Source organism: Miniopterus schreibersii, assembly GCF_964146895.1.
Source record: "Miniopterus schreibersii genome assembly, chromosome: 2".
NCBI lineage: Eukaryota > Metazoa > Chordata > Mammalia > Chiroptera > Miniopteridae > Miniopterus > Miniopterus schreibersii.
The window spans coordinates 150,877,035-150,903,132 of NC_138102.1; the positions used below are offsets into that span (position 1 = coordinate 150,877,035).

The 26,098-nt window shown below is 35.6% G+C and overlaps 1 protein-coding gene across 2 annotated transcripts in view; it reads left to right on the forward strand.

Annotated features, from left to right (window-relative positions):
* The window catches only part of CPNE8 (copine 8), a 185,152-nt gene that overhangs the window by 97,487 nt on the left and 61,567 nt on the right, over positions 1 to 26,098 (forward strand). For both annotated transcript variants that reach the window (XM_081128758.1, XM_081128759.1), the window contains one exon: positions 25,500 to 25,575. In XM_081128758.1, the coding sequence (XP_080984884.1) occupies positions 25,500 to 25,575 (76 nt within the window). The remainder of the gene's footprint in view (positions 1 to 25,499; positions 25,576 to 26,098) is intronic.

Below are 26,098 nucleotides of genomic sequence, written 5' to 3' on the forward strand. Positions count from 1 at the left end.
TCTTGAGCCACAATTCTGATGGTGTGTTTGACTCAAATCATCATCTTGGAATTATTTCTGAAGCGAACATCTTGCGCATCTATGAGGCGTACAAAAATGTGGTAATGCTGTTGAGCAAGTAACCAATTGATATGAAATCAGGCATCTTGCTTTGAGTTCATCTCGAATGGAAGAAATATAGTCACTTCTCCTTTTTTATTTCAACACATTAACAGTGGATTGAGAGTACAGAGGCATTACTTGACTTTGGTATGAATAATCAGTTTAAATGTACTTAATTTTCTACAAGTTAAACCACTTCACTTACATTGTCCCCATGATCCCCACCATTTCTTCAAGGAATGTGAGAAAAGAATATTTAAATCTCATTTTAACAGTTGAAAACTTGAAGTGCTGAGAAACTGACTAGTCTCGGTTACAGTGGAGGTATCCTTGAAAAGCTTCAGTTGATTGAAGGTGCTTCAGCTGACTTTTTGTAGCTTAAATTAAAATTCAGGGAGCATTAAGGTAACAGCTCTGCATTAAAACCATGGGGCTCTAATGTGGGCCTGATTGTTGATGGGGCACCGAGTGGATCGCTGGCTCCCAGGAAATGATGCTTTCATGAAAGAGCTCGGCCAGCGAACTGCTGTGATGTCTGCTGAATCGGGAGAGTAAAGGTTTCATTATCACTCCATAGTTTATCAAATCTAGCCATTTTGAATAGTAATACTCATAAATGAAGCAAACTTCACTTATCCTTGAAATGTGTACGGGTGCTATCATTTTTTAGTTACCTTTGAAGACAATATCTGATAAAGGCATTTGATATTTTGTTTCTGTCATTATGCATCATCATGGTTTGACATAAGTGAGTACTTGGAAATTGTCTAAGACATAACTCATTTAGAAGGAGCTTGTGTAAACCCTTTATCTTTTTTTCATTTATTTTAAATTTCTAATTAATTCTTTCCTAATAATAGCCCTCTGTTTGCTTACAGTTAACTGAGTGTCTTAAAAGCATTTTCAATAGGCAAAATTCAGCCCCTTGTTCTACTATCTATCACTTTTTCGAGACTTAAAAAATGCTGATAAATGAATTTCATAATGTGCATGTTACTTACTGACATACTATTTTTTCTTTTACCTATTGAAATTTTAGGTAATGTTTTTTCTCACTTGTAACATGTTTTTGTTCCCCCTTCCTCTTCGATCTGTCATTCTGTCCTTATGAAAGACTGATTGAAATATATATATCTGATACCTAAAGTGGTAATCAATTTTTTACTTCTGTGTGTTTGTATTTATGATCCAATGGAAATTCTATTAATTTATTTGGAAAAAATTGTTACTGAGCGTTTATTATGTACTAAAGTGTTTGCCAGGTGATATGACTTGATGAGAAACTCCAATCTTTACATAACAGTATTTTGATTTTCTTTAATATATTTTGTTATATCTCCCACTTGTCTGGAGTGGTTTTGGATTCTTTCAGATCTATATTTCAAGGGGAAAAAAGCTTTTTCTCGTTTTCAATAAAAAAATTATAGAAATTATAGAAATGTTTCACATTGGCCCTTTACTAAAGGATATTTGCAGGATAGGTTTTGGGATGTTTCATGGCTTGCCCTGTGCTCTTCTATCACCATAAATTTGCTTAGACTGCCTCGGAGCTTTGAAAGCCCTTCTGTAAATTCATTTTTGCTTGTTGGTTTCCTGCTCAGGCCCAATTTAAATGCTGTCAGTTGTCTGAAAGCTTTCCTCATGCATCTAAATTAATTTAATTCTGTTCTCCTGTGTGTTGTGTTTACCATTTAAGAATGTTTATTAGCATATCGAACACATTATGACTTAGGTTGAAATGATTTGTTTCTGCTTTACCTTTCATATTAAATTGTAAACTGCTAAGGTTAAGAACTGTGTTTTGTTTTATTATTTTTCACAGAGCAGATTACAGTGCCTTTAATGTAGCAGCTTCTTGCTGTGTTATTTCAATACTATAGTAGAGAGTATTTGAAATAACTGTCATCTTTCTAATGAACATCAATCCTCCATCAGTGCTTTCAGAGCTCCTCCTTCCCACCCTTCACTTGAAACTATTTTGAATAATATTAGAACTTTTATTTCCCTTGTAAAGTTTCAGGCAGTGAGTAATTAATTCAGCTGTCAGTTTCTGTCTCTTTTTTTCACCATTTGCAGACATCTTAGCTTTTATATTAAGATCATATATCTGGCCTACAGATGAAATGTTCTGCTTTATTTGCTTTATTGCATGTTCAAATACTAATGACTTTTACCAACTCAATAGCAAGACTATCTAATTCAAATCAACAAGTACATTTAGAGTATAAATTTTGATTTTCCATCACCTTACTATTTATTTTATTTGCCTCTATTAGAATGTCATCAGTCAAACTGGAATATGAATTCATTTCTACTTTTGGTATAACATAATATTAGAGTCCTCAGGGATGGAAAGGGCCTTTAGAGTTAACTTTTATAAGGAGGAGGCTGAGTCTACTTATTTCCAATTCTGAATTAATCATCCACTTCAGCACTAAATCTGCCTTTCCTCTTGTAGGTTTTCTTTCATTGTGAGAATATCAGGGGTGATATTCAAAATTTTTACCAGCCATCAAAATAGAGGAGAGCCATAGAGTGGGAGTAGGTGAAGTCTGTAGATTATAATAGATAAAGCTTTGTAGGTATAAACGATCATACGGTTAAAAAGTGAAAGACTATTGGAATGTTAATTGCAGCATGCATAGTAAACATAAGATTTCTTTGGTATACAATAAGAAAATGCCCACAGCTAGTTACAAAGCTGCGAAGACTAGCAATTTACCGAAGAAGCACAAATCGTGAAAAATTATGAAAAAATTTAAGTTTACTAGTAATTAGTAAAAAACAAAGTAGATATGTGATTTATCTGAAAAGAGGGTAGGAATTTTAAAAGAAGGAATACTGTGAACCCAATAAGTGAAGGCTTCTATTTTGGGCATGTGATTCTCTCTGAGTAGGTTATTAGAGGAATTAATGGGAAATACAGATATACAAAGGTAAGTCAAGACCATGTGGTGGAAGACATTTGACAGACTTGAAATTATATATTCAGTCCCATTAGGACTTTTGAGTTCTTAAGTGACTTTTGACTCTGAATCATGAACCAGGGGCGTTTTAGCATGATCAGAGCTATTGGGAAATACCTGTAGAATGAAATGGAATCAGGGAGAGATAGAAATGCTAAGGCTAGCGGAGGTTATTGAGATAGTAATGAAAACCTGCATTAGGTTGGTAAACAAGGCAATAAAAATGGTGATAAAATAATTGTCATGAAAAACAACTAAATTGCATTTTGAATATGCACAGAGCTTTGTTCTTTATATGATAGGATGATTTTTGGTATGTAATAGGCACCCAGTAAACTTAGCTTGGCAACATCTAAGTCCTGGAAAAAACAGTTTATTAAATTTTACTAAGTGGGAAGTTCACTACAAATATGAATTTGCCAAGTACATCTGCTTTGTAATAATTTTAACATTCCATTGAAATTGGCTAGTCCAAAAGAGAGATAGAGAAGGGAGAGTGAGAATATGCATGGGAGGGACTGTTGTGGTGGTGTCTTTTTGTTATATAAAATGCTCTTATGGAATATTTTGGTAATCCAGTCTCATGATCATTCATTAAAATAGTTTTAATTTGATAGTCCAAGCAATTTTATATATTTCCTCTCAATTCTAAAAAAAAAAAAAATTATTGTTTTTTTCCTTTTTAGATATGAAAGTTAAGGCTCAGAATTTGGAAATGACTTGTCCATTTTACATGACTATTAAGTGGTCATTGGCTTTCAAACCAAACCACTGTTTATTCCTCTGTCAAACTGTCTTTCTGAGCACTGCTTTTATCTTCCATCATCCTTTGCTTCTTGATGTAAGAAAAATCGAACATGATATGCAGAAGTCCAGAATCTTTCCTTTGAAACACAAGTTCTTATCTTTAGCATTTGGCAGTGACTATAGGAGACATAATCTGAGAGAATTAATCCAAGACAAAAGTATATTTTAGTTATTTATTCATATTACAGTCAAGTCACTCTTAGAAAGGAAAATTTTATAGTTGCTGACCTGGAGGAACTCTAAAACACACAGAATATTGTCACTACCAATGGAAATTTAGCTCTGGTAATTGCTCAAGTACATTAGAGTGCTGGTGCTACTTATTTTTAAAATTTTTTGACCGGTTGACTGACAGCCCTCTCTGGTATGGGTAAGAGCCAAGCTCCCTAAATGATATTTTATGTCCTAAAGTTTGATTTGCTGCACTCCCCCATCAAGCATTTCTACTCTAGTTTTGATATTTACCCTCTGGTGTTCAACCATGATATATTTAGTTCCAGCCTGCTTGTGTGTATAGTTTTACTTCTTATGATTTCTAATTGTCCACATATGCAAGTTGTAAAACAAAGCCTTCAAAATCGTTTTATTTGAAATACACAGGTAATTGTGTATTGGAATTCTCTAACTAATATACTCAGTTATCCACTTCATTAGAAATGGAATGAACAACTTTCTTGTGTGTATAAAACACTTCATAATATTTTGAATCATTTCAGCATTACAATTTAAACCAGATAATACAGTCCACATTTAAGATTTATGCTATTAAAAATTAGCAACATTTTAATATTAAGCTAAGACCACATCAAATTTATATCTTTAGCATTGCACCGAATTTAACACCATCAAAGAGAACCTGAGAATAAGCCATTCTTTTGCATTTTTCTTATCTATTCTGAATGCATATTTAAGCAGCTGTTACCAGAACTTTGGCTTTTGCTCTGAGCAAGGTGGGGAACTGTTTGGCATTAAGATTCAGTTAGAGGAAATATTCAGCAACTGTTTTCTGACTAGTAAATGTGGTTCTTAAAAAGAACTAGATTGTTTTGGTATCACAATTTCTTCTATGATTAATATTTATTATATTTCTAGGGATATCAAGATAATCTGGAGTTTTGGATTTTCAGGTTAATTATAGATACAGTTATACTACAAATGGTGTGTATTAATTACAGTAGTGTATACTGTGCTAAGGAGTGTTGCGGAATTATTGGCAACCTTATCCAGATACCAAGTCTTCTAAAGCTTCAGATTGATACACTCTAGAAATAAAGCATCGTAAACATATGAAAGTACATGAATATTCATAGATTGTGCTATTTAAGTTATTTGGAATACTAGCATTATTCTATGATTATAACTCTAGGATGGAGATATAAACCTAACATATATTTTGGCCTCAGTTTGTGATTTTGTACAAAAATAGAACAAAAACATGCTGCTATGGCTTATGTTTAAAGTGAATTCACAATTGAAATGTTTATTTAGATCTTTAGAAGAATATCATTACATTTAAATCTTCATTCATTCACAAAGTCATTACTGTCTAAACAGTTCTTTTGTGTTACTTTTCCTAAAAGTAGAGAATAAGAAATTTAATATGTAGAAAGAGTCTATCACATGTACTTCAGATCACATGCTAATATATTAGCATATATTAGACCAGAGTCTAAATGGGTAAGACAGTGAAGCATATGTATTATCAATTTATCTTTTGCCTCTAAAATTAATTTTACCATATATTGAGATTAAGGCTGAATATATGGCCATTTTCTAAGATAGTATCTTCTGAGAATCCCAAACAAATTTCTGGTGGGTTGTTCAGAACAATTCAAGTTAATTGACTCAACTTCTTTTTGAAGTGAATAGGAAAACGTGTTGTATGGTTTTGAAGGGTGAAAACATTTTACTAGGAAGGCTGATGACTTATCCTGTCTGTAGAGCCCAAAGGTGGAGTGAATAGGCAGACATTATTTATATTGGGGTGCACGGATATTTCTTTCATTTCCACTAGATAATTCACAATTTTTATAATGGATTTTAAGGACAAGTTTCCTACTATGCTTATTATTAAAAAGAAAGAGCTTCTACATATAGGTATTATGTCATCTAAGCAGCCTGGATATTAACTTACTCAGTACTTTTAATTCTTAATGTTTTAGATTTCTGTCTATTAGGAACTTAGTAATTCTGAAATTCTGTTTTATAGTCTCCTGGAGCCTCATTTGGTTAAAAAATATATTAATTTATTCAAGCTTCTAACAACAAACTTTTATTAGGTTGACTATTGTATTTTCATAATGCAGTACTTTGAAGATATGTACATTGTTAAAACCAATATCATAAAGGTGATCAAAAACACGTAAAGATTTATTAAAAACACGTAAAGATTTATTAAAGCTTCTCAGAATACCTAAAAGTTTGTTTTTCTGCAAGTAGCATAAGAAAACAATTTTTATTTCGAGAAGTGGAAAGAGTAATAATAAGAATTTAAATCTTGAATGGTGATAAGCAGCTCTTACATTATTATGTTAATATAAAAATAAACATGCATTCCCCCAGTGGCTGAAATTCTTTTAAATCTAAAAGTTTTGACCTGCCAAATGAGGTCTATGTCAAGGATTACAGTAAATTCTGTCAGCTCTGTGAAATTTCACAAAAGTGAGATGACCATTTTAAAAATTTATAACATGTGCCCTTTTTACTAACAATGCCTTCCCTGTCTACACAGCACAAAATAAAATAAAATTTTGTGAATTACTTGGTTTTGTTTGAGATAAATATTCTAGGCAAATTAGATGAGAGCTGATATGACTACTTTTCAGACTTGAATTATCTGAATATCTATACATAGTAATTAAAAACTACAACAGCAGTAATTCACATAATTTTGTACTGAATAGACACACCTTTTCTTTCTTCTTTTTTACTTGTAAGTCTATTAAATTTAAAACCTTGACAGTGATCAAAGAAAGCTCCCCCAAATGCATTTTTCCCACATAGGTTTACAAGAATTTCAGTAGCAGTTACTTTAAGCTCCTCCTCCTTGTGACTCACCCTTTGCAGCTGCTCCCTGCCGCCCCCTTTGGAGCCCCGCAGTGTGTCGGGGACGCTGGGCAGTGTGGAGGCCGGCGGCCAGAGGGCATGAAAGCTGGCGGCTGGCTCCGCACGCGGGCGTGGCAAGGGAGCCAGAACACTGATGGTGTCTGTTGGCAGCTCTGGCACAACCGTGGGAAGCGGTGTCTTGACACAGAGTGGAGAGGATACGCCAGAGGCAAAGGGATTGTTTGCCATCAGAAAGACCTTAAACTTGGGTGGCAGTAGGCTGTAGTGTGCAACTTGCCAATTTTTGCTACCAGGCTGGGAATTGTGTGTTGCATATGTCTTTGTGTCTACGTGTGTGTGTGTGTGTGTGTGTGTGTGTGTGTGTGTGAGAGAGAGAGAGAGAGAATTTTCCTCTGATCAGATTTTTTTGAACTTCTTGGTTTGAGAAAGTAGATCCCCGCGTGCGGGTGTAATCACTGAAAAGGCGAGACAATTCAAGGCGAAGTTATTACCTCTCAGCGACATACAGTGGTTGTGAAGGGTGGCAGAGAATAAAGCTATCAATATAATATCAAATCCAGATAGGTGAATAGATGGGTATAGCTCAGGCAACTTTAAGTGAAAAAAGTAAAATATAAGTATACGAATATACTACTCTGTACTGAGCACTAGCTGAGAAATATTCCAGTATGTGAATGAACAATGTATAAAAGCATATACGAGGCATAGCTAAAATACAGTTTTTTAAAATTATGAATTGAATTTATCTTATTATTATTGAAGTATTTTTTTATTCTTGAATAAAGAATGTGTTAGAAAGGAAGTACTTACTTTGAATTGTATTTATTTGGACAGAGAAAGAACAAAAAGGTGTAAGAACAGAGATTTAGTATCCTGGTTTTTAAAAAACTGAGATCCTTTGGCCAACATGGAAGTTATCACTATCTTATGCTAATGTCGCTGGATTCTTTTTTGCTTTGCTTATTATAATAATACTAATTATTATTCTAATTAGTCTAAAAAAAATAACACTCATAGGCTGAAATTTTAAATTTTAGACATAGAATACTGAATCACACTGACCTTTTCTAGAGGTTAATGGTCAAACTAAAAACTAGAATTCCATCACTTTGGAATTACAGAGGAAAAAGTACGTGACATGGGTGGCATAAATATTTAAGAATCCATGAAACTGAAGGAGATTTATTTTAACTTCAGACATCATCTCAGTTAACTTTCTAACATACAGTCCTAAGAAAACATCCAAGGATCCTGCCTAACTGAAGAAACTCCATTCTACCTTTCAGTGGACTTAATTACATATGTGAAACTATTGCTAGTTAAAAGATATTTTATATTAAGAATTTTTGGCCTTAAATATGATATGCTTTTTATTTAATGAGGCAAATTTTAATTTGAATAAGGAGTTTTTGCTTGACAATATTTTGGTGCATGAAGCTTATTAGAGACAAGGGAAAAGAATGAAAGGTAATTATGTTTTAAAAAATAAAGTTTATGTGTAGTTAAAATTTACATTATATCTAATAGAGACACATGCAATTTAAACAATTTAAATAGACTTTAAAAATGTGTCTATACCCTGTATTTTAAAAAAAATTGGAGTAACTATATAAAAATACAGTTTGGGTTTAAATGTGATAAATCATTATATAGTATATTTTCTTTATAATGGCATATATTATTTGCTATATTAATGTAAACCAAATTAAAATATTGTCTTTGTCTTAGAATATGTTATAGGTGTGATGGCATAAGTCTTTGTGTAAATACAATAACTTAGTAAAAATAAAGTTCAAGTGTTAAATAATAGGTGAAATACATATTAAAATGGATGATTATGTGGATATACTACTACATATTATTATATAAATTTTCTACATATTTTTACCTAAAATACAACAGGATTATATATATATGTGTGTGTGTGTGTGTGTGTGTGTGTATATATATATATATATATATGTATTTTACATCTTTTAAAAATTCTAATTGTATTAGAAATGGATCAAAGAGCAGTTGTGGATAATTTCTCCTACTGAATTGTTAATGTCTGAGTGTAATTATATCTCTTTCCTTCTTGAAGGAACCAAAGTATTATTGTAATCTACAGAGGGAGCAAAGAAAATGTAAACTTCTTGAAAATATTTAAAATTTCAACGAATTTGGTTGATCACTTTTACACAGAATACATTATTTAACATCTTATATATAATAATTTCTACCATTAAAAACATAAACCAGGACTTACATAGAAAAAAATTACTTTTGTCAGAATGTGTTTATAATGTGTTTTTACTAAGCAATTAATTAAGAATCGTGATATTTCAACAGATTTAGATTAAGACCAGCTCATAATCTGGGAATATAAAGATCATATTTCTGGACTTTTAAAGGCAACTAAATTTTTCATCAGGATTTCAGGAAGTTACAAGGAAAAAAGTCTTGATTTTGTTGAAATTTTAAAATAGAACATCTTTAAGAATCAGTGAAGGCTGGTGTTATCTTTTTAAAAAATTCTCAGATGCTGAAAGAGTCTCAAAGTCAAAGATTTTGACTGGAAGAAAAGCAAAGAAAATTAGCAAAGACAGCTGATGTGTCGTCAATTGTTATTTGGACCTCTGAGGAGTTATTGAGGCAGTCATGAGAAATCACTAATCCTGTGCTACATTTCACTGGTAATCATGGAATTAGTGGCTTGGTTTCAGTCACTTCCAGGAAAGCACCGCTGCTCTCTTACAAATACAGGTTTAAACAGTAAAAATGTCTGCAACCTATCCGTTCAATTAAACTCACCATAACTACACTTCAATTAGACGTGTCCATCATTTTCTGACTGCTCAATCTGATGGTATTTTTAAAAATCTCGCTATGTTTGCTGGGAACACAACAGATTAGACAAGGTAGAAGAACGTGGGAAAGCAAACTGTTGAAATACAAATGGAGGAGACAACAATACCTGGGGCTATTGTTCCCATAAAAAAGATCATGCCAGTTTTGGTGCTGACATCTTTTCAACAGTACAATCAGAGAAACTGTCTTTCGTATACAATTTGCTTACAGGTCCTGATTTGAGATCCCCTTCAATGCACCCCTGAAGCAGGTCACACTGTGGTGTACTCCAAGGGAGAGGTATGCCTGATGAATTAAGCATTCTTGCACCAGGGCACTGCAAGCCACGGGTGTGTGTGTAACTCCAAAATATCACAAGGCAACATGTATCTGTTCATAAGCTCATTACATATTTACAAGTTATTTTGTTTAAAGCTTCTTTAAAACTATACATAGAGGTGTCTGGAGTCATCTTCTTAATAATTAGAAAAGTGTATTTTAATAATGTCTTTTCTAAGGAGTTAAAAATCTTTCATAGAAAAAAGCACATGAAATCTCTGAGCTTATGTTTGAAACAGAGAGTAGGCACTGCCTCCAGTTTTTAGGTAAAGACATAAGACTGAGAAGCTGACACGCTTAATCAAGGCCACATGGTGATAGGGAAAGTGATGAGATGGATTCAGTAGTACTTGTGATTTATACACATTATGTGCAGAATTAGTTTCATGACAGTTCAGAAACTGTCATCCATTGTGCTCAAGGCATGGCCTTCAAGAAAATCCTCCAAAATGGCAACAAATAAACAATACTCTCTGCCTCTTTTCTCTATGCCTTTGGTGTGATTATATGGGTACATTTCCATGGGAAAATAATCCTTGTCTGTGACCCTCAGAGTCATTTTGAGGAGGTAGAAAGAGTAACAATATTAATATTATTGGCACTTGTGCCATTCTTTTTAACTGAATGTAATTGATGTGAGGCAAATATGTTAATGTTACTGGCAAGGAAAGATCACAACGTGACTGTGATATACTCTGCTGCTTCGGGGTGAGATGCTCTGAAATGTCAATTAAATCCATCTGGATGAGTGTGTCATTTAAGGCCACTGTTTTCTTGATTTGCTGCCTGGAAGATCTATCCATTGATGTCAGTGGGATGTTAAAATCCCTTACTGTTGATGTCTTCTTTTATGTCCATCAAGATTTGCTTTACATATTTAGGTGCTCCTGTGTTGGGTGTATAAATGTTTACAAGGGTTATATCCTCTTGTTGGACTGATCCCTTTATCATTCTGTATTGTTCTTTGTCTCTTATTTTAGCCTTTGTTTTAAAGCCTATTTTGTCTGATATAAGTATTACTAGCCCAGCTTTTTCCCCCTTTCCATTTGCATGAAATATCTATTTTCACCCCTTTACCTTCAGTCTGAGCGTCTTTTGCTCTGAGGTAGGTCTCTTGTAGACGGCATATGGGTCTTGTTTTTTTATCCATTGAGCTACCTTACATCTTTTGATTGAAGCATTTAAGTCATTTACATTTAAAGTGATTCTTGAGAGGTTTCTATTTATAGCCATTGTATTCTTTATAGCCGTGTTTCTCTGTTTTGTTTTGTTTTCTTCTTAAAGAAGTTCCTGTAACATTTCATGCAATACTGGTTTGGTGGTGATAAAATGTTTCTTTTGAGAAATCAGCTGACAGTTTCATGGGGGCTCCCTTGTAGGTAACTGTCTTTCTCTTGCTGTTTTTAAGATTCTCTCTTTGTCTTTAAGCTTTGCCATTTTTATTATGATGTGTCTTGGTGTCTCTTTGGGTTCATCTTGTTTGGGACTCTCTTCACTTCTTGGAATCGTGTGTCTTTTTCTTTCACCAGCTTAGGGAAGTTTTCAGTTATTATTTATTCAAGTAAGTTCTCAATTCCTTGCTCTCTCTCTCTCTGTCTCTCCCTTTTTTGATACCCATATGATGTAGATGTTGTTCCAGAGGTCTCTTAAGCTATCCTCATTTTTTAAATTATTTTTGCTTCTATGATTGGGTGGTTTTTGCTACCTTGTTTTCCAAATCACTGACAGTCATCTGCTACACATAATCTGTTGATTCCTTCTGGTGTATCTTTCATTTTAACTACTCTATTCTTAATTTCTGACATTCTTTTTACTATTTCTGTGTCCTTTTTTTAATGCTTTCTCTTTAAGTTCTCATTATTTATCCATTCTTCTTCTAAGTTCCTTGAGCTTTCTTATAACCATTTGTTTTGAACTCTGTATCTGGCAGGTGGCTTGCTTTCATTTCATTTAGGTCTTTTTCTGGGGATTTCTTTTGTCCTTTCATTTGGGGCATGTTTCTTTGTCTCTCCATTTTGGCTGCCTCTCTGTTTCTGTGTACTAGGCAAGTTTGCTATGTCTTCCAGTCTTGATGTGGTGGCCTTATGTAGGAGGCGTCTTGTGGGGCTCAGTGGTGCAGTCTCTCTGATCACCTGCACTAGGTACTTCAGGAATGTCTGTTGTGTGGGTTATGTGAGTTCTCCTGTTTTAGTTGAATTTTGATTGCTGTTGGCCCATCCGTGGGTGGAGTTAGCCCTCGGGCTGGCTGACTATGAGGATTGACTCAGACCACAGTAGATGCAGTGTCATGTGGGAGCTGAATCTATGAAGCGGAATTCACTCCATCAGGGTCTGGTGTCTGCTGAGAGCTCCCTTTGGGTGTGCTGTTTGTGGAGTTAATTGGTCATGCTCTGATGTGATCTAAAGTCTGCCACTGGGTTCGTTGGTCCTGGGACCTCTTAGAGGGAATTCCAGTGCAGGTGGATGGCAGGTGCTGCCTGTGACTAGCCCTGGGCTACCTGTTTAAAGCTATAAAGTGAGCCACAGTTTGTGGCTGCCTCTGCTGGGCCTGGGAGCATATGGGAGGGTCCAAGCTGCATACCAAGTCTAGCTTTCACTAGCACTGAGCCCAGGGACAGGCCAGCAAAAGGCCCAAGGCAGCCCAAGATCTGCCTCTGCCTGCAGGCTGCCTATTATTGAAAGAGCCTCTGGTGGTGCGGAATTAACTTGAGGTAGTTGCTCAGGTAAGCACCAGTTGGTGTTCACCTGTTTGACACAGACTCAAACTTTGCACTAGTTCTGGGTTTGAGGTCACTCATCAAAAGTGTCAGGGTACATACACCACCTGCTGAGGGCTTGTAGACCTTTGTGGTAGAGCAGGCTCAGGGATTTTTCAGGATGAGGCCAGCAGATTTCATCAGGCTAAAAACAGACCAATATTTGGCCTTATGGAAGGAGAGCTGTGCATAGGAATGGGGGCGCCAGTGTGCAAGGGAAAAATGGCCCTCGATTTAGAGCTACACAACTCAGTCTTTGCCACCCCCTGAGTCTGCCTGGACCTCTTCAAGAGCCTTCCATTAAAATCTGCACCATGGGCTCAAGTGGGTGGCAGCCAGCTGACTGCTCTGCCTGGCTCGAGCTCCGAAGGGCGGGGCCCCAGGGCAGAGTCTTCTCCCTGCCTCTTATTCTCCCCACTTCCCAGGTATGGTGTAGAACAGGACAGATTCCTCTTTCAAGCTATTCATGGCACCTGAGCCTCCCTTTCTAACTCTGAAATTCACTCTGAAAGGCCTAAGCTTTTGTCTGAACCTGATTTTCTGCTTCAGTAGCCTGGGGACAGTGATAGTGGAAAGAAGGGCACTAAATGAGTGAGAAGCATTCCAAGTAATGCGATTCCTCTCTGACCTTATTCAGGCTCTCAAGACACATTTTAGAAGCATTAAAAGACAAGTGGGTTGAAAACCCGACATACAACTTGCGTTGTGGTTGAGGTGGAAAGTTTATATTGAAGGCACTCCTCATGCCTGGGAGTAACAGGATATTACAGTAGAATCACTCTTCTCACAGAGCCTTTGAATTTTACACATGATGGGAAATTGCAGTCAGGTGAATCAATCAGTTAAAGGCACAGCATTAATCTCTTCTTTAATCACTGACTTTGATGGATATTTTAATTTTATTCGGGAGGCAAATAAAGCTTATGTGTGAAAAAAAATGAAAGGATCGTGAGTATAAAGACTTTGTTGCTAGTGCTCCCCCCTGTTGAATACCGTGATTTTTCTGGTTACCTGATCTGAAATGAATCGTAAATCAGTGGCATAAGAGAGCACAGTACAATAATTCAAGGTGCTATGTTTTGACTACAAAGCATAAATATTTAAACATTTGCATTACTATTTCTGAACGAGTGGGTTAAGTAGGTGTGAAATATTAACTCGGGTATGATTGAAATATTACATTTAATCCTTGCCCCCCTGGGAAAAAAGCACACACCACAAATCCCCGTGTTCTATGGAACGTTAAGAAGAAAATCGCATTTCAGGGTCTTGCTTCATTTACCTTGCTTCACTTGCCAGGTCTGTGATACGACATGGCAGCCATATTGCAGTTCAGAATTTAAGATTTCTATTCTGTAATTGGGAGGAACAGTACACAAGTGCACCCCACTTTGTCTACTTTCTCTAAAAGTTGTTTGTATATTGAAATTTATAAAATCAGAAGCGGAGCTGGAAACCTAAAGAATTTGTGGTGTGTTTTTTTTTTTAAAGGGAAGGTTGTTTTTGCAATAATGCATTTTATATTTTGTAAGCTAGTTATTGTAAGTATTAAGAGATACTAAAGCAAGATTTATTGCTTAGACTTCCAAGACCAGGAACTCCTTATATCTAGGGAACATGTATTGACATTCTCTTTTACAGAGGTCATATTAGTCATATCTATTTAAAAAATAGTACTTAGCAGGTGGTGTTTGTGGGGGTTTTTTAATAGAAAATGATAAGCATTTTTCCATAATAAAATTTTGTTATTATTATTATTATTGGGTACATAATACAAACCATAGATGATTGTATAATCTCCCCCTTCCCTATAATGCATTTACCAACTTCACAACTAATATGTTGCTGTTGTCAGGTATTTTAATTCTACATGTATTCTAAATATCACCAGACATTAGAATAATTTTGACAGCTAATATTGATACATTATTATTACCAAAAGTCCATAAGTTATTCAGATTTCCTTAATTTTTACCTAGTGTCCTTTTACTGTTCTATGATCCCATCCAGGATACCATATTACATTTAGTTGTCTGTGTCCTTAGGCACCTCTTGGCTGATTTTTTTTTTTTTTTCATGATTAGGCTATGGTTGTGGGCTTTTGAGAGGAAAAGCAAAGAGGTAAAGTGCCATTTTTATCATGTCATATCACACTATCAGCATGAGTTACTACTTTTGATGTTAACCTTGATCTTTTGACTGACTGAGGTAGTGGCTGCCGGGTTTCTCCACTATAAAGTTACTGTTGTATCCCGTTTCCACACTGTGATCTTTGAAAAGAAGTCACTGTGCATAGCCTGTACTAAGAAGTGGGAGTTACAACCCTCTTTTAGAGCAGACTATCTACATAAATTATTTGGAATTCTGCATTGGAGTTTTGTCTCTTATTTATTTTGTTATTCAATCATTTATTTATGCTGTGGACATTTATTTCGTACTTTGAGTTATAATGCAGCCTTGCATTATAACTTTATTTTGTTGCTCAAATTGTTCCAGGTTTAGCCATTAGGAATTCTTTCAGTTGTTTCCTTGTGTTCCTTTGATATAATACCATCTTTGTGGGTTTCTTGTTCTTGTGCTTTTTAAAAAGCACCTCATTATTTTCTGCTAGTGCAAATCCTCTTCCAGGCTTATTTTTCTGCCCGAGTCCTAGGATCAACCATTTTTCCAAGGAGCCCTGATTTCTTTTATTGGGTAATGATATTAGAAATAAAGATCTGAGTGCTAGGTATGCTCATTGCTACTGCGGTGACATTGTTTCTAGACTCATCTGACAGAGCAAAAACATATATGTATGTATACTAACCTGTATAGTATATGTATAAATATCATACAGATAGTGTAAACATCTGTTTCTATATTAAACTAAGTATGAGTTCATACTAGTGTCTCTAATCTGTTAACACATGAATTGTTCTAGCTTCCTTCCCTTACTGTTGTTTCTCTCTCCAACAGTGAGAAACATATTACAACTACCTGCCATTTATTTACTTAATTGCTCAATCAATGGGCATGTATAGCAAATTCAGAACAGTTTACCTATATCCTGTGGGACACAACTTTACCAACCAAAGAACAGTGCTTATATACAGTTTCTTTTGCCTTCAGTCTTACTCCAATTTCTAGTTACTTAAGTCAGCACCCTTTCTCTCTACCCTATTCAGTGACATTTATTCATACATTTGCAATATGATTAGATTATATTGTGTGGGTTTTTAAAATCCTTTTGTTTTGTCATATTTTATTCTGGATATATTCTCTGACCTATGTTCCAGTTCATTAACTCTCTCTTCAACTGGGTTTGCTGTAGTATTAAAAACCATTGGGTACTTCATTTTCATTATTATATTGTTCAGTTACATATTTTTCAACTTAGTTCTTTTTAAGTTTCCAGTTCCCTGTCAGAATTTTCAGTTATGCCTATTGTATCTTTGAACACATTAAACATAGTCCATTTCTCATGACTTTTGTTTGGATTCCATGTGAGTTTGTTTATATTGTATTTTCCCTTCTTTGTTTGTGATTCATTTGTCTTATTTTTTCTTCTGCTTGGCTTAATTTTTATTGAATTCCAGAAATTGTATTTCAATAAATGTCAGGTAAAGTAAAATATAAGATGATCTTCCCCCACAGAGGATGTATATTTTGCTCCTAGCAAGAAGCTAGGCCCACTAGAAATCCTGGATAACCTTAACCTAAATTCAAGGATTGAGATGATTTGAAGCAGGACTTCTGCTATTGTGGACATTTATTTATTTATAGTGTATAGCTCTTTGGGGGTACCCAAACCAAAGCATGGGGAATTTCCAGGGCTCCCTTTCCTTGGTGTACCCAGGACTTTACTTTTTGTCTTTCTAATTCAATACTCTCAAAATCTCTTTTCAGCTTCTCAGTCATCTCTTTTGTACAATGACTTCTGTAAAAAGAGATGGTTGGCTCAAATGACCCATAAAACCCTTGAGTACAGGGCATTGAGTTGTGCTTAAACTTAGTTCTTAACTATTTCTCTTTTAATCTTGAGGCTGAAAGTATACATAGGAAACATTGAGAGCCAGTCAGGTAGTTGAGTGCTAAATTTCATTGTATAGACAAGTAGAGAACAGGAGAATCTATGTTAAGTTAGTGCATATACAGTAAAAATAATAAGCACAAAACAAGTACATAAAGGAGAAATTGGTGAGGGCTGCTGTCTAAGCCATGGGATTGGAATGACTGACTTTTTTTTTCCATTTTTACACTTCCATATCAGACATACTCTCTGATCAGGTAGATAAGTGACCCAGTATAATTCAATTTTAATAAAATAACTCCTTTAATAAATTAAATATTTGTTTTTGTTTGGGGTTGGAGAGATACCTCTATTTTTATTTTTATTTTATTTTTTAAAAATATATCTTTATTGATTTCAGAGAGAGAAGAGGAGAGAGAGAGAGAGATAGAAACACCAATGATGAGAGAGTTGTCATTGATCGGCTGCCCCTGCACGGCCCCAACTGGGGACCGAGCCTGCAACCTGGGCATGTGCCCTGACCGGGAATCAAACCCTGATCACCTGGATCCTAGGTTGACGCTCAACTGCTGAGCCATGCCCAGCTGGGCAAGATACCTCTATTTTTAGATAGCTCCCCATGGGCCTTTAGAAGGTGATCCAGTTTCCAGGTTCTCACTTTCCGTCTTCAGATTTTTCAGGAGCTTCAGCATGGTTAGAATTCTAGCCTTAACTTTGTGTTTTGTTAACTGTGTGACATTTTGACCTTCAGATTCTTCATCAGTAAACTGAGTAAAATGTAGGAATGAATGTGAAAGCTCATTGAAAGCTGAAAATCACATGTGAATTATGCATTATTAGTATTTTAGGGGGGAATATCAGTAGATTGTGAGCCATGGAAATAATGATAAATAAGAAAGCTCTGGATATGGAAAGATAATAATATTATTCCATTAAAGGCTGATTGAGATGCTCAAAAGCCCAAATTGTGTGTTTTTCATTTATTTATTTTAATATTTATTCATCCATTTACTTATTTAACAAAAAATTACTGAGTATCTTAAATGGGTGTGGCACTGTACTGGCTACCGGAGATTTGAAAAACAAATGTGCACACAATCTCTGTCCTTGTACAGTTTTGTGAGATAAAAAAATAATCAAAGAACCAAACAAATAAGTGTAAAGTTACAACTATGATAGATTCTTTGAAGGAAAGAACTATATTATTATAAGGGTCCATAAGGAGGGAATGGAGTGTTTGGCTTGGTGAGCAGTGTCAGGGAAAACGTCCTCAAGGAAGTGATAGTTGCTGTGGGACTTGAAGTATAGGAGTTAGCAAGAGACATGGAGAAGGAAGAAAGAATATTCCAGGCCAAAGGACTATCATCAGCAAAGGTCCTAAGGCAAGAGGAAGAATGACCATTCAAAGACCTTGAAGAAGTCCAGGATCTCTGAAAAAGCATGGAACAAGAGGAATTGGAGCATCAGACGGAGTTGTGAAACATGCAGGGTCCAGACTATGTGGCCATGGTAAAGATGCTGGCCTTCACCCCAAGGACAATGGGGAAGCCACCGAAGGGGAATGATATACTAATGAGGATACTGTATCCCAGAGATCAGGTGATACTTGGGCAGCGTGGGTTTTCATCAGGCTCCATATTAGCTAGTTGAATCTTCCATTGTCTAGCGTTGTGTTTATAGAGAAGAGTAATATAGTGTGAATTCTTCAATACAAAGAGAGATTTGTGGGTTTATGCCTAGGAGTGCATTATCAAAAAAGCACTGAATATAATTCCCTATGGCATTAAACAACTGTCAGGCTATGTCCATTTATTCAATAAATACATGGTGGCTATTTTGTAGAAGTCATTAGGATAAAATAAACCAAAGTTAGCTTTGAGTTACATCCACTAAATATTTATTAAAAATATATATTGGTGTATCCAAACAACCAAATTTCTACCTCAACTGAGAAGATGAATTTCAGTAAAATCCTAAAAGAGGCAAAAGAGAAAGCCTTATGAGTACCTAGAGAACGTATTTTGTGCAGTCGGGCCAGGAAGAGCAAAGGTCTGAGGTGGGAGTAGCATGAGTGTCAAGGAACAGCAAAAAGGCCAGTGTGCCTGAAGCGGAGTAAATGAACAGAAAACTGGCAGGGAATGTGGGAAGAGGTAAGTGGGAATATTGTGAGGACGTTGATTTTGACTCTGAGATAAGAGAGAAACTGAGGGTCTGGACAGAGAAATATTATGATCTGACTTTTATTTTAACAGGCTCCCTCTGGCAGCTGTGTTGAAAGTAGACTAAGGAGAGACAAGGTTGAAAGCAGGGAGGTAGTTAGGCTGCTGTTCCAATGGTCCGGGCATGGGATGAGTAGGACTTGGGCCATGGTAGTAGCAATGAAGAAGGTGAGAAATGGCATCAGGCTTTCCTGACAAATTGGATGAATCAAGATGCCTTCATGGTTTTTGTTCTGAAAACTGAAAGGATATAATGACCATTTCTGAAAGAGGGAAGACTGTTGGAGAGAAATTTCAATTCTGAACATGTTGAGTTTGAGAAATCTGTTACTCTCCACTGCAAAACCTTTTTAAAGTTAAATATCGCCTGTCTTGCTTAACAAAAAATGCAGTGTTATAATGTTAATGAAGACTCTGCCTCTTTACTTGGTCTTATCAAAGATTCTGACCATGAAGTCAGACTAAGTCACTGTCCAGCTTAAGACTACCCAATGGTTTTCCACTGAATTTAGAATAAAATCCAGACTCCTTACCTCAATCTCCAAGACCCTTTCTATATGTCCTACCTACACAACTTACCTTGTAACACCCTCCCCTTCGTTTATTATACTACTTCTACAGGGGCCTTATTTCTGTGTCTTGAACATAATCTTGGGATCATTTTGTTCTTAGGGAGTTGCTGTTGCTGTTGTCTCTTTCTGGAATATTCTTCCCACTTTTTTTCCTTCCGTAGCAGAGACTGTGTGATCATTCAGATTGCAGCCTTCGTGTTATCTCCCCAGAAAATTCTTTTGTTATTATCTTCAAAGTTCTTCTCATCCTCTGAGATTGTTCATTTATTGACAGATTCATTGATCTGTCTCTCCCCTTCATCCCTCACAAGGTATCTTATCTGACTAGTTTGCCACTGTATTCTCAGCATCTAATACAGCATCTGGCCCAAGTTAAGCAGTTAGTAAATATTTGGTAAATAATTGAACAGAGGTAAGAAGAAAAGGATGTGGTGGATAGAAAAATCCTTTTTTCTCATAATCAAATATGTTGTTATGTTGGCTGCAGTTTGCCTCCATTGATGAATGCATTTTATGGTGTGGACCTTGCAAGCTGCAAAGTATTTCATATGGGATTTTGTATTGACAGTACAAAATCAATACGTAAGATCATCCCCATTTTACATATGAAAATGAGGCTCATAGGACCAGATAACTTTCTGGTGCTTACTCTGCTTTTAACTGACAGTCTGACCTGGCCTGGGATCCATGTCTCTTGACTTTGCATTGGGTGTTTTTTCTATATACCATGGTGATTAGTTCTCTATGATACCACAGGCCCTGATATTGTCTCAAGAAGCGGCATGTAACCAAATGGGTCAGATAAAATTAGTAGTGGTCTTAAATTTTGCTGACTTGAGTCTGTCCATTTTAGAACCCAAATCCAATTTGTTAATATCTTTTGGCTCTGGTATGTTTAAGTAACTTTCTTTAATTTAAATACATATTTCTTAGACTGACTACTAGCAATGTCACTGGGAATAGAAGAAATCTCCCAGGAACTCTGCTCCTTTAAAAAATTTTACCTAATTTTACAGTCTCGGGGGATTTATAATTTTTCAGAATTAACATTAGTCCCCTTACGTTCACAAACCACAACACTTGCACACAGCATTCAGGGCAAGGTGAGGGACTGTGAGCCATTTCCACCCAGGATGAGACAGAGCTGCACAGAAGAGGACCCACTGCGCATAGCTCTTTCTGCAAGTCTGCTTCCTGTCGGCCTACTCATGGGCAAAAATAGTGCATGTTTAATACAAGTAGTGCTGAAAGGGGGCGGGAGAGGGGCCCTCCTTCCAGAGAGTCAAGACCCGAAAAGCCTTGAAATTGACATTTTCCTTTACAATTCTTTGCCTTTGCTTATATCACTTCCACAAACACTGTGCTCAAAACTGTGTGTTGGGGGGTGGAGGGTGTTTAGAGATGCAAAATTTAGCCTTTTTCCAAGAAGTGTACAGTTTAGGAGGGATATGTAAAACTTACTCGTAAACAGCTCTAATGCAAATTAGAATTTGGAATAGATGCAGCCTAGCATGTATGTTAACAGCTTGCTTCTAGGAGTCAGACAGAGTTGGAGTTTGGGTTGTGACCCTACCACTTATTAGTAAAGTTGTTTTAGTAAAGATACTTAACTTCCCTAAGACTTAATTTCCTCATCTGTAACATCAGAGTAACAACCTGCATGTATTATTATACATAATTGTGCTCATGATATAGTTATGTAAATGATTAACAGTTTGTGGCACAGAATAATTGATAAATGTTAGCCTTTATAATTATTATATATTTATATTTTAAATAGTTTCAGTTCTCTCTCTGCTCTAATAAGAGACTGCATTTTATATTGAAATATTGTTAGTAAAATTGTGAAATGGAGAAAGTTCAGGATGTCTAGGGAAGTGGCCAGGCCCATTTTGTCCAGAGTCTGGGCTGCGTGTGGAGAAGTCCTGAAATATGAGATAAATCTGGAAGGGTCAATTAAGTTGAAGCTTGAAGAGTTTTTTGAGAGATAAACTGAGAAATCACTTGCAAATCAGATAAATAGTCATGGAGTAAACTTTATTTTGTAAGTGTAGTCAGAGAACTTAAGACCTATAATATGGAAAAATTACTTTAGTTTCAATGACATTAATAGGAAATAGCAAAACAGTATTATTGAATCACAAAGAAATTATTGTTTGTGATTTATTATGAAAATCCTTTTGTCATATTCTGTATAGCAAAAGTTGTTTCAATATTATACCATTGAAAATCATGAACGGGGGGGCAGATGTGGGGTGGAGGGGATCAGTGGGGGGAAAGGGAGATATCTGTAATACTTTAAGCAATAAAGATAAATTTAAAAAAAGAGAAAGTCATGAACAGATATAAATATAGCAAATTTAATTTTCCTTCCTTTAATCTTAATAAAATCTAGGAGTAATTGATAGTAGGGAAAAAGATAATTATAAGAATAAATCAGTGAAAACCATGTTTAAAACTTTTTACAGTACTTATCTACAATTTAATATACAGTTTTTATTTTTTTATTTTTTTTAAATGTATCTTTATTGATTTTAGAGAAAGGAAAGGAGAGGGAGAGAGAGAGATAGAAACATCAATGAGGAGAGAGTCATTGATCAAGTCCACAACCCGGGCATGTGCCCTGACCGGAAATCGAACCCGGATCGCCTGGATCCTAGGTCGATGCTCAACCACTGAGCCACGCCCGGCCGGGGTAATATACAGTTTTTAAAAAAGAGAACAAGTTACAAAGAGAACTATAAACATTTGTAATATTTTAAGAAATCTATAACAAAATTGACCTGAGAATCTATCCACTTATCCACCCAAATTCTCTGATTTATTCTGGAGACAAGGCACCTTATTGCTAAGATTGGCTCTTCTGCTGCTCTGTCTACTTAGTGCCTTGTGTTCATGAACTTTTAACACATTTTCACTCCTGGATCATCCATTTCTCTGGGAAATGGATCTGAATAGATACAATGATGTGTTTTTGGGTTTTTTTAAAATATATCTTTATTGATTTCAGAGAGAGGAAAGGAGAGGGGGAGAGAGAGAGAAACATCAATGATGAGAGAGTCATTGATTGAGCCTGCAACTGGGCATGTTCCCTGACCGGGAATCAAACCCCGATCGCCTGGATCCCAGGTCGACGACGCTCAACCGCTGAGCTACGCCCGGCCGGGCTTGTGTGTTTTTTTAATATCACAGAAATGTTGTCTCAGAGGCTGAAACGCAATTTGTGACTCAATATATTTTCACCTCTATAACACAAGAATAGCATTGCATTTGTATAATATGCAAATTCATTGTTTTATTCAAAACAACCATCTTGAACAAGATTCAGAACGGGGGACAAGTTTTTATTTTTTAATTTATTTATGCTCCGTCTCATTCTTAAAAGGATCCAAGGCTGCTTATAAGATGATATAATAAGCTCATTATATAAATCATATAGTAAGACCTGGTGAATTAAACTCTGTGAGAAAATTGAAGCAAGGGGAAAATATTGGTGAGCCATCAGAAAAGTCTGTAGGGGGACAGTATATCGTGAAGATCTATCCTGCTAGAAATGGGCCACAAATTTGGCTTTAAGCCCTCTACTCAGAGGGAAAATCTCCATTTCATGATAAACAGGGTCCTTTCAGAGTAAAAAGCACAAATAAGAAGCACAGATTCCCAGCACTGAGACCAAAGAGAAGTGTACCCCATTGTTTATCACTCAGTTCTGTAGAATAACAAAGCTGACAAGAACAAAACAGAACCAAATATCAGAGAACTGCTTCTTAGAAAAACTCCACAAGGACTTTAACATGGGCAGCTCGATGTTCGGTGTGGTAAACCTGACCACTTGCAATGGGGTCTAGATTGATATTCTATTGACTGGCTTTATCCAGATGGATGTATGGCTTGGGACTTGATTAATTAAATTTATTTGAGAATAGTAAACATTGCTTGCGTCTACCAAGTTTTTGATTAGTGTTAAGTGGACAGAATTTAATGTTAACAATAAGAGTGAATTTAAACAATTAACCAAACGGGTAGGATTTGTCAAGCCAGAAAACTATCATAAGGGCTTACATGATCCAGGGATTATTTTTAAGGTGTCTATAGTAGATTCCTACCACTAGTGTGGTGAGCTCTGATTATAGAAGACTTGTCCATACTTGTCACTATCAAAGTGTTGTGTTTGAAGTGCTATAAATAGAACCTTTATCTCAGTGATAATTACTTAAGGTATCAGAAACTCACATAGCAGTGGAAGAAGATAGATTGATTCTAAGTAGAATCTCCATAACTCGAGTATTTAAGATCTGCAGAGAAAGAGAACACAAGTTGCACTTCTGAAGGTCAAAGAGAATTATTTCTAAGAAACGTGTAGCACTAAAGTACTGTTTTAGAATTTTCATTGTGTTACTTGAAAGAGTAAGCGTTAGGGGTTTGGGCTCATAAATGCAAATATATTTATCACAGTTTCAATTAATTTTTCCTTTCACCATTTTCATGTGTTCAGATCTACTTCTGAGAATTAAATCTCAAAAAGATCAAGGTACAAAGAGGAATCCCTTGTATATAATACTGTAGCATATGTATAAGATCTTTGGGATAGGGAGAACTGGAGGGTAGATATCTAAGTGAGCTGTATTTTAAATAATTTTTTTAAAAAGAAATACTTCTTATTGCAAAAATTCTAATTAAATGAAATGATAGCTAGTTTTTTCTTCCACATTCCATGCTTAGAAATAATATTTTGTTTGGGTAAACACAACTTTTTGTGGCTTGTCCCTGGTCATCAGGTCTAAGGGGAGTTTATAGAATTTAGTGACTCACAGCTAATCATTCAACAGGTGTGGGGGTTTGAGGAAATGTCCATTTTTATGGTAATGAATAGCTTGTATTTGCAAAGCGAATGACTTAATCTTAAATTCTATGATTAAATTAGCTGTGAGGTCCCTTATGTTTGTTATAGGACTTTAGCTCCTACAATCTTCATCTTCTTCCTCTGAGGCATTGCATTTCACCACGGCACCGGATACCAGCATTTCACTCTTATTTCTCAGCAGTGTGTGTTCAATCTAGTGTAGACCATTAAATTAGCAAAGAGTAGTGGAATACAAGTTCCCTCTACTGCTGAATGCATAACATGTTTTACAGTTGCATAGGTCAGACTCAGTGGTCATGCTGATAAGCATTTTATAGTGAGAGCTCACATGCTTCCTGAATCGCCAGCCCTCGCCACCGAAACCGAGAAGGCGTCCACAGAGGCTTTCTCTCAAGACAGTGGCAATTGCTTTAGAAAGGTGAAGAAATTCAGAATAACCATTGTGGTATTAGCAATATATTCTTAATTTATCCTTATTGAAAATAAGGCTTGGTGACTGGTATCCATGTTAACATTAGATAAGCTTTTAAAAATAGTGTCCTATTTTCATTCTGATCCTAGTAAAGTTTGGTGATTTTGTACATTTGTGATTATTGATAAGGGTAATAATGAATTTTTGAGTGTCTTCAGCTTTCATCCTAACAAATAATCAATTGGAATAGCACAAAGTTGAAATGCTTTTGAGATACGAGTTGTTGAAACTAACATTCCTGTTTGAAACATTAATATTGGTGGGATAAATTAAATATTATTTGAATGGTAACAAAATGTAATTATTTAGTACACAAAATTTTGAGTTAAAGAACAATGAAATCATGTGACAGTCTCTTTTAAAGTATAAGCTAAGTTATGTTTATAACAATATCAAGCATTTTTTTCATGATTAAACTATACATTTCTTAAAAGCTTTAAAATATAATTGACAAATATATGAAAACTAATACTATATGTTCTTCTCCCTTAACTTTAGCCATGATTTCATTGGTGAATTTACAACAAGCTACAGGGAACTTTCTAGAGGGCAGTCACAATTCAACGTGTATGAGGTAAGAGGAATTTTATTTTATTACTCTTCTCTGGAATAAATATATTTATGCTTTGAAAGTATAGATTTTGTAAAAGATAATTGTCAAAGGTTCACTTACCACCAGTAGATGTAAGCATCTTAAACTTATTGAGCAGACTTGTTTCTGGGATTCAGTGATCTTATTTCTCTTTAAGTCCCATGGTCTTTTAAATCCTTTTTGAGACATTCAAAATTCTTGCCTATGTAACTTTTCCCTATTTTTAAAAAATTCAATAGGATGTAAGTTTATTTTTTTCTTAAGCTTCACCCTTTATTCTTGGCCTTCCTACCAACCTTCTTCTCAAGCCCTTTTTAATAAAAAGAGTAAAATATGCATTTAATTTGTGTCAACACAGCTTTATAAAATGAACTGTGGTCCGCTTCCTGTGTTTGTGCACACTCACTGTTGTTTAAATGAAGACTGAAGGGAATGGCCAGGCATGGTTCAGTCACTAAAGAAATCGGGTTATTCAAGCGAACACATTAGCGATTTCTGCCCTTGA